General features: G+C 54.7%; 1 protein-coding gene across 1 annotated transcript; it reads right to left on the bottom strand.

The window, feature by feature from the left end:
• Nucleotides 1-1,281: 1,281 nt before the first annotated feature.
• On the bottom strand, nt 1,282-8,902 carry LOC122681432 (keratin, type II microfibrillar, component 5). Its single transcript, XM_043883546.1, has 9 exons — nt 8,390-8,902; nt 6,441-6,649; nt 5,809-5,869; nt 5,570-5,665; nt 4,745-4,909; nt 4,359-4,484; nt 3,746-3,966; nt 2,973-3,004; nt 1,282-2,283 (listed from the first exon to the last, which is right to left on the bottom strand). Exons 1-9 carry the CDS (start codon nt 8,807-8,809, stop codon nt 2,090-2,092), a joined length of 1,524 nt encoding a protein of 507 aa, XP_043739481.1. The 5' UTR covers nt 8,810-8,902; the 3' UTR covers nt 1,282-2,089.
• Nucleotides 8,903-9,837: the final 935 nt, after the last annotated feature.

The following is a 9,837-nucleotide window of genomic DNA, read 5'->3' as shown; positions in this document are numbered from 1 at the left end:
GCCTGACATGTTCTGGAGTCCCATCTGGAACTTAGTTGGGGGCAAAGCCAGGAAGAGAAATTTCCTGGAAGTTCTTCCAGAAATTTCCAGCTTGATCTAGTGTCCAGACACACCCAGTGACATCCATGGTCTGAGCCACAAAGAAAGAATCAGAAGTCCTCAGGGTTTGAGACACTGTTGGGCAGGAAAGGGAGGTGTGTGTGTGTGTGTGTGTGTGTGTGTGTGTGTGTGCACGAAGCAGGAGGGGAGGTGGGCAGAGGGAGCACTGAGCAAAGGCAAATAGGAAGAAGGGTGTGGAGTATATGCCCAACTACATGTCCAGGTGGGATGGTCCCTGGAGGCCTCAGAGAGCAGACTCTTGACGAAGTAGAGCCTGCATCTGAGAAATTGAGCATCCGGGTGGAGGGGTTGTACAGGACTGAGGAGCAAGTGCGGGAAGATGAGCTGGAGGAGACTGTGTCTGGCATAAGGAGCACATGCATATGCTGGGAAATTGTTTGAACCAGGTGGTAGGGGATAAGAGCCATGAGTTTGGGATTCTGGCTGCTGGGGGGATGTGTGTGTGAGGAATGGAGAGAAAGTGGTCATGTGGGAATATGGAGCTGTGGTCAGGACTGAGGGGTCTGAGCTGGAATCAGGCTATGGAAGTGGAGAGGAGGAGGCAGAACCACTGTGGGGGGGGGTGGGGCTGGAAAGGACTGGTCAGCTAGAGATGAAGCAAGTGGGAGCTGAGTGACAGACATGTTGGGGGGTCGGATGTAGGGGGAAGTCCTAATAATGTGCTTTCCCAACATTAAGAAATTTCACAGAAATAGCACTTGGAAAAACAGCATATGTTAAGAAACTGTGTTATGATTATTCTTCATGTTTTTCTTAGAATAATAGCCTTGTTACAAACCCCAAGGCCAGATCCAGAAGGGAGTATGACTGGGGTCATGAAAGTATGGACTTTGGAACACCGGGTCAGCGTCAGGTATGAACACTGCCTATGCACTTGCTGATTGTTCCTGAGACTTTCCCAGAAGGGAACGGCCTGGGGTAAAAACAAGGAGATCTGAACTATGTCAGGGTAGTGTCTTGGGGAAGAAAGATCAAAGAAAGTTTTGTGGTCTGCCATTAGAAATAAAAGCTGGACTCAGAGTGGACTCTGCATCTCAGGCCAATAGAGGCTGCAGGTGCTCTGACCCATTGCACCAGATTTCGTGTTCTGTCTTCATTCTCCTCGCTCACTCCCAGACCATTAGGGCAACAGTCGGAGACATTGTCGTTCACAAGATCACATGTCTTTGCATAGCAGCAGCATTTATTGAAACACAGATTGAGACAACCCAGAAGGCACGGCACCCACAGACAGTCATAATAAGAGGGAGACCCAGAAAGTGGCCTCCCCTTCTCCATCCCACCTGCTCTGGATTGGACAGATCCCCCCTGCACCGGCAGGGGGCGATCTGGAGCAACCATGGCGTTTTCTTTGAAATCTGTTAAGGTGTATGAATAGCAAGACCTGTCCAAAGTCAAAAGAATTCCCCTCCACAATAGGCCTCTCAACTGGGAGGTCACAGGAGGAGTTTGGCTGGAACAGGTTAACCCAGAAGAAGGCAATCAGTTAGAGAGACAAGCAAAACACAAACCCAGATGACCAAGGGGCAATTCCTTCCTGCAGAGAACTTCCCAGCCAGGAGAAGGGGCCTGCTGGAGTTGGGGCGGCTTCCTCTCAGGTTCTCAGGTTGAGGGAAACCTGGCTGGATGGTTAGGCTTATTCCTTGAGCCAGAGGAAGGCTGAGTTTTCATGATGCCCGGCTTCCCTGGGCGACTGGTAGGGTCCCAGAGAGCTTGGTGAATAACACAAATTGGCCGCGGGGATTTAGGAGTCAAATCTGAGTTGGGTGAAAGGGCTGGGAATGACTCTTTCTAACTGAAGCCTGTTGGAGAACCAGGAAAACAACTCCCTAAAAGGAGAAGGTGACGCGGAGAGCGGCGGAGGGTCTTTCCCTTGTAGGAACACATGGAAGATTCTGGAAGCAAGCACACATTTTTTTCCATTCACACACCCTTCCGTGCTGGGGGGATGCAGGCGGGGCCTCCGACTCTACGCAAAACGGACAGATCGGCTGCTCCCACAGCTGAAGCTGGAGGCGCGGGGCTGACAGGGGACGCAGGAGTCGGGCGCCAGCACTGTGATGCTGCCCCCGGTGGCCACGGGGCCCGAGGCGATCTGGCGGCCTGCGGTGGTGCTATACGTGAGGCCCCCGCAGGTGACTCCACCGCGGGAGCTGCTGACACCTGTGGGAAGAGAGGGGACAGGGGAGCTGAATGGACCACAGTGATGTCGCCAACCCCAGGACAGGCCCAAAGGGGCTTCTGCATGCATGAGCTTCCTCCTCCCCGATGAGTTTAGTGGTTCATCACTCAGACCCTGTTCTGAGCACCCCAGCCTTCCCTGGCACCCAGGCGAGAAGCAAGCGAGGACCCCCAGATTCAGTGGCAAAGGCGAAGTGAAGTGAAGTCGCTCAGTGGTGTCCGACTCTTTGCGACCCCATGGACTGTAGCCTACCAGGCTCCTCTGTCCATGGGATTTTCCAGGCAAGGGTACTGGAGTGGGTTGTCATTTCCTTCTCCAGGGGCTCTTCCCAACCCAGGGATCGAACCCGGCTGTCCCGCATTGCGGGCAGACGGTTTACCATCTGAGCCACCAGGGCAGCCCAGTGGCAAAGCTGCTGCTTTATTTCCCTGGCATGCAGTTCACACATCCACCAGTGGAGGGCGTCCAACGATGCCTTTAATTAGGGCCTCCAGGGAGAAGGGGGCGGACGGCGGCGGGGCGTGGCAGGGGAGGGAGCAGGGAGCATGAAAGGCCCCCTCCCAGGTTTGGAACTTTCCAGGTCCAGTAGGTTAGGCAGTCCGGCTCAGATCTGCCCATCAATAAAGCCAGTTTTCTGGGGGGGGGGGGGGGGGTTCAAGCAGGTACTTACAGACATTCACAGAGCCCACTCCTTCGCACAGCCTATGGGAAAGAAGAGTCTGTTTAATTCCAAGCACTGAGCTGGATTCCTTGAGGCAGATTCCTTGAAGCTTGGGCACAGAGGGGGTCCTCCTGTGTACAGATCCAGTTCCCCAGAGGCAGGAAGTGCTCCCTCAGCGTTTGCCTTAAATGCTCATGCTCATTTAACTATTCACTGACCACAGACACAAGGCTTTCTGCTTTTCAGCAGAGGCGAGTGAGGCTACGAACTCCTCGCACTACTTCCAATCGGAATGACTTGGCCCACCCTGGATAGTGCCGATCAGGCTCACAGAGAGCGTTTGAAAGGGCCTGGTAACCAATGAAGAGCTACAGCATAAACTGCATCGACCTTATAATGTACCCTCTTCCAGGGCAGGCCAAGCGGCAAACCTCCTACTGGAAGAGAGTGGATTTCAGAGCGGCAAGTCTTGAATGAGGGTCCTGGCTCTTCTGCTTATTAACTGTGTGGCCCCGAGACAGTCACTGAACGCTGGGCCTTATTTCCTTATCTTTGGATGGGAAAAATGATACCTGGATTGTGAAGATTAAAATGAGCACTGAGCACAGGCCTAATAAAGCATTCATAAATTATTATTACTATTGAAGCCTGAGCTGTACTAGCACTGGGCAAAGATGCAGTTCACACGTGGGTTCAGGGAAATTCACCCCCAGAGGACCAGGGCCTCCTCCTTCTAGACCCCCAAGGGCTTCCTCAGCCTCGTCTCTGCTCCTCAGCCTCACCTCTGCTCCTCGCCCTCCAGCAGGCGTCTGTAGGTGGCAATCTCAATGTCCAGGCCCAGCTTGGAGTTCATCACCTCCTGGTACTCCTTGAGCAGGCAGGCCATGTCCTGCTTGGCCTTCTGCAGGGCCTCCTCCAGCCCGGCCAGCTTGCAGCGGGCATCGTTAAGGGCCGCTTCGCCCTGCTGCTCAGCCTCAGCCACTGCGGCCTCCAGCTTGGTCCGCTGTGGGGAAGGAGATGTGAGGATGGGAAGGTGCAGCCAGGCTCACCTGAGCCGAGGGAGCTGGGGCAAGGATCCCAGAGAAAAGTTAAGTTAACCTCCTACGAGCAGGTAGTTAATGGGACTATGAACACAAGGGAGGTGATGGACACTTTTCATCATTTCCTCTTGATGGTGCTGCAGGGTGGCCAGGAGGAGAACATCAGTGATCTGGCTCATCTCAGCTCCTGTGCTGTGGGAAGTGCCAGGGCCCAGGCACCCTCTCTGGGCCCCTGCTTCCTCATGGGAACACTCTGAGGCCTGATTAGGGGCTAGACCTTTGTTCGTCCACAGGCAAAGGGCCTGGTGCTACAGTCTTCCTGTGCTGGGTATTCAGGCCCTCCCAGAACCCATACCTGGCACTTGGCATTTTCAATCTCAGCTGTCAGCCTCTGGATCAGGCGGTTCAGCTCGTTGATCTCCTCCTTGGTGCGGCGTAGGGTCTCGCCATGCCGGATCACTGTGGCCTTCATCTCCTCACACTGGGAGGAAGCAGAGAGGCTCCTGAGGCTCAGAATGGGACATCTCATCCATTCAGGACAACTTGGATAATTGTGCAGGTTGTACAATGTTCATCCTGTGCAACTATACATGGTCACCTTGCCCTGACACCCAAATTGAGCTGTCTCTTTCTCACCAATCTTAAAGATCAAAGTCCCCAGACAGAAGAAGCTTTTTCTAATACACACTTCTTATTCTTTCCAGTGCCATGTCTAGGAGGCAGGTGTTATGGACCACTCACCTTGTTGCGGTACCAGGACTCAGCCTCAGCCCGGCTGCGACTGGCAATGTCATCGTACTGAGCCTTAATCTCGGCAACGACACAGTCCATGTTCAGGTCCCGGCTGTTGTCCATCTTCACGATGACCGAGGTGTCTGAGATGTGGGCGTTGAGGATCTGGATCTCCTGGGGGAGCCAAGAGCCAATGCATTTAGTTCTGGTGTCTGGTCTGGGTCACATGCTCTACCTCTGGGGGCTGTCCACTCCTTGGAGGACCCACTGGTCACGCATGATACATGACTCCCACTCGCCTTCATTCACATACAGGTACATCATCAGTGAAGCTGGAAGGGGCTCTAGAGGTCAGCTGGGGACAGCCTGTGACTTAACAAATGGGGAAACTGAATCCCAGTGTGTGAAAAAGGCCTGACTCAAAGTTGTTCAGCAGGGAAGCTGGGGTGTGAATGCCAGGACTAGTGATCTGTCCAGGAATTAAGACCCCTCTCTCACTGGAAACCCACCCTACCCACCCCCTGCACTCCCCTCCCCACATATACACTTTCATATGCATGTAGAGACCTACACGCACTCAGACCAGCACACAGGCACGCACACTGAGACACAGAGAGACCAGAAGGACAGAGATGCCCAAGAACACACGTGTGGCACAATCCTCGGCGCTTACGTGCACGTGTCTGACAGCCTCACAATACGCCCACTCACATGTGTGTGTGCATGTTCTTCACATGCTATCACCCGCAGGGGGTGAATGTGCACACAGTCTCCGCCCTGGGTCCCCACACCTTCCCTCCCCGCTTCCAGGCTGGTTGGCAGGGGCCGCCTCACCTCGTCATAGAGGCGCTTCAGGAAATTAGACTCCTCCACCAGGGCCTCCACGTTGGCCTCCAGGTCTGACTTTCGCAGGTAGGCACAGTCCACATCCTGGTGGTGGGGTGGAGAGGAGGGGGCGAGCGTGTGGGAGGAGGCCCCGGGAAGGTGGTCTGAGTGGGTGTGGCAAGCCATCCCACTGGAGGTGGTGCGCACAGAGGTGTCGCTCCCTCCCTCCTGCAGCCCAGCCCCCTTACCTTCTTTAGAACCACGAACTCATTCTCCGCTGTGGCCCTCAGAGCCACCTCCTCTTCATACCTGGGTGTGAGAGAGACAGAGGCTGGAGCTGAGGAGTCAGGGTTTGGCAGCCATCCAGGGCAAACTCTTCTGGGGGTCAAATGGGGGTGAACTCTGCAAACGTCATCCCGGTCTCTCCCCACTCTTTTTTGTGCATTGTTTGTGGGCTAGCCCTGTCCCAGCCTGGCTTATTCCACCTGAGTCCTGCTGCCTCTGGGATGAGATCAGAGAATGCACACTCCACGCCCAAGTCTATAATCATCTTTCCATTCTAGATCCAAAGAGGGCTGGTGGCACGGGCAGGGAGGACGTGGAGCCCAGGTCAGGAAGGAGAGCGGGAGGAGCAAGAAAGCCGTGGAACCCCACTGGGCTTCCTTACTCCCCTGAAACCAGCTCTAAGACCCATGGGCAGCCAAGGAGTTGAGGGGGAGCCAAAGAATCTTTAGAAACCTAGGCCCCTACTGCCCATCCTCTTGGGTAGCAGGCAGCCCCTCTTGGCAGACAGGCAGGAATCTTCATGAAGCTGCTTCAAGAGGGTTGTGGGCAGAGACGTCCCCCTTCACCCTGTTATCCCAGGCGGTGCCACACTCACTTCTTCTTGTAGCCCTCCAGCACCTCCTGCACGTGGTTGAGCTCCGAGGCCAGCCTCCCGCTGTCGGCCTCCACGCGCTCAGCCTCCCGCCTCAGTGTCTCGATGTAGCCGTTGAACAGGGGCTCCAGGTTGCTCTCGCAGCAGCGCTGGTTCTGGTAGAACTGCCATTTGGTCTCCAGCAGCTTGTTCTGCTGCTCCAGGAAGCGCACCTGCCCGGTGGGAGACAGAGACTCAGAAGGAGCCCCGGGAGGCGTCCGGCTCCCCAGGGCTCCCTCTGCCTCGGCCCGGCCCCAGTGCCCGTTGAGCAGCTGGGCCGGCAGGGGATTCAGCTGCCGAATCCCTGCGACTTAGGGGGCCTTGCTCCCAGCCCCCCAGGGAGGCACTGTGGGAGGGAGTGGCCCGGGCTTGAGGCCAAAGGTCAGATTCACATCCCAGGTCTGCCACCGTAAAGGCAGCTTGTCTCACCTCTGGGTGCTTGGTTTTCTCATTCCAAAACAGAGATGATAAGAGTACCTTCCTTCAAGTTGTAAAGATTGAGCAAGTTGCTACATGTAAAGTGCTTAGAAGAGTTTCTGACACACAGGAAGTGCTCAACCAATTTAACTATGACTTTAATTACAAGTTCTTCATTTATGCAGCAAACATTTACTGGATATTTACTGTGTGGTCCCAGGGCTTGTGTTAAGATACACACACACACACACACACACACACACACACACACACACACACATACCCCTTTATCTATGACTGTACCTACCAATCAATTTTATTCAATTCTCACAGCCCTATGGGGGGAGATCTTATTTCCCCTATAGTACAGGAGGGGAAAAGGAGACCCCAAGGTATGAAATGACTAACTTATCGTCTCATAATTAGTCAGGAGTCAGGATCCTATGTTCCTCGAGTCTCCTTCACCTGCCTGTGACCACGATCTATCTGGTTCAGTTCACTCACTCAGTCGTGAGAACCCTATGAACAGTCTGTCTAAGCAGCTCCCTAAGCTCTCAGCTTCAATTTGTTATTAAAAAAAAAATAGAGATGATAATATCTACTCCAGTGAATCATTTCAAGGGTTAACTGAGACTACTAAAGAAAGTGATAATAAGAACGTCCCCCCTACTGTCCCGTCACCCCAGATCGCAGACCTGAGTCTGGTCCTATCTCCTCTGTTGGAGTAAGGCCCTGTGGACAGAGGAGGAGCCCGCACGAAGGCAGGTGCAGCAGGGACCTTTCTGGGAGGCAGCCAGAGGGCAGCTGGGGATTTCTCACCCTCTGCACCCGTGGGTCTCTTCTCGCCAGTCTAGTGGCCTCCCCTCCTCCATTCTCAGCTCTGCACCCATGAAGCATCCTGGAAAGCCTGGTTGGTTGCCTATCACATCTCCTTGCCCACTACTGTCCTTGGAAGAATGCTAACAGCTAACATTTTCAGCCACTTTCTATGTGCCAGCCCTGATTGCACAGGAGCCCAGCTAATCTTCAAAGCAAACATATGAAGCCGGTTCTATTAAGGGGACAAGCAACACGCCAGAGGATTCGCACTGCGAGGGAGCAGAGGCGGGGAGGTGGGGCGCGGCAGGGCTCTGAGCAGAGCCCCAACTACTTCCCAAGCTGCCCCACCACAGGCCGTCTTTTCTCCCCACTGCCCCTCTGCTCTTCCCGCACGCAGTGCCCAGTGTTTCAGCGGCAGCTCGAATATTCCCATGTTGTCTTGTCTCCGGAAGCGCAAACCCTTTACAGCACAGACTTAATTTGTGGACCATGCTGGGCCGCGGATATAGATATACTTTGCTGGAATTACACAAGAAAAAATAGATCCTTCTGCGCAGATCGGCTTGCATTTCTCTCCCATGGCTGGCGGCCATACGCTGGCTCCCCTACAGACTGGGACCTTCCCAAGGGGAAGGCAGGACCGGGGCCATCTCTGGACCATCCCAGGCTTCACTGACCTTGTCGATGAAGGCAGCGAACCTGCTGTTGAGGTTCTTGATCTGCTCCTTCTCCTCGTGCTTCACGCACTGCGCATTGGGGTCGATCTCCAGGTTGAGGGGCGTGAGGAGGCTCTCATTGACGGACACGGTGGTGATGCAGGGAGGGCTGAGGCCGCCCACGCCGCCGGAGCGGTACCCGAAGCTGCGGCTGCAGGAACCAGCACGGAAGCCGCCCACCGCTATGCGGGGCCCACAGGAGCCCAGGGCCGAGACGCTGCGGCTGCCGAAGCCCGTCAGCCCCCGGTAGCAGGACACCCCTCGGTAAGGGGCGGCGGTGATGCAGCAGCGGCTGCCCGTTTTGGGGGCCACAGCCGAGCAGGAGCTGAAGGTCCTGGTGACGGAATATCCTGGACTGATCCTGTAGGAACGGCACGACATGGTGTGGATCTGAGTGGATGGAGGTTTGAGCAAGGGAGTGTCGAGGGCGGCGGGTGCGCTGGGTAGGATGCTTCTGGACCCTCTGATCTTCCTTGGTCCTTTTATTGGTGGGGAGAGCTGGGGTTGGCTGCATAAAAGAAGTGAAAAGCCATTTTATGTTGTTTATTGGCTTGGGGAGTTTGCCAACAACTCCCCAAAGACTCGTCTTAAAGGTGAGCTCAGCGGTGACTCCCGGCCTCCGTAAAAGTATTGAAGATGTTATTAGGGACACTGAGCGTTTGCACTTTTCATCTTCAAAGCTCGTTTACATACATTAAGCTAATTAATTTTCTCGCAGTCTCCTTGTCAGATGGCCTCAACCCACACCTGGAGACGGGTTTGAACACAGCAGTCTGGAGTGGCTGAGGTTGGGGTAGGGACTGGGGCCACCATCTCCAGGGAGAAGTTCTAGGGCCCCAGGTTGGGGGAGACCACCAGAGATGATCACCTCTGTCCTCCGGGCTCCATGCAGGATACATTCTTGGGTATATCGTTGTGTTTCAGGGGCGGATAGATCAAGAGAGCCCAAACCCACTCAGGCAGCATGGCTTGAAGGTGGGTCAGGTCCAGAGGCCATTTGGTCATGCTCCCTGCAGGGCAGAGGCTTGAGCCCATGGTCTTCTAGAACCTTCTGGATTCCAGCCTGAAAAGTTCTGTTCCAGGACCTTCATTTCTCACCCACAAAACTGCAAACCACTTAACTCTCAGTGGCCACAATAATGGCCTCTTGTGGATAATGGGAGGCCTCCCTTTAGACACTTTCTCTGACTTGACTGAAAGGATGGGAGAGCCCAGTTCCGGGAGACCCCTGCTGCTTCGAACTTGCTCTGGACACTATCTCTTGGCTCTTTAAGAAGAAACAGGTCCTGTGAGTCCCAGTTCCTTCCAAGATCACCAGCCAGGAGAGGGGCTCACCCTGTTTGCCAGCCTCGGAATTGTCACTCCTGGAAGAACATTCAGAGACTGCTCTGCACAGAGACGGGGGAGGA

The sequence above is a fragment of the Cervus elaphus genome, chromosome 3, assembly GCF_910594005.1.
Source record: "Cervus elaphus chromosome 3, mCerEla1.1, whole genome shotgun sequence".
In the NCBI taxonomy this organism is placed as follows: domain Eukaryota; kingdom Metazoa; phylum Chordata; class Mammalia; order Artiodactyla; family Cervidae; genus Cervus; species Cervus elaphus.
The sequence above is the reverse complement of the archived record's forward strand: the minus strand, read 5'-3'. Positions and strand labels throughout refer to the sequence as shown.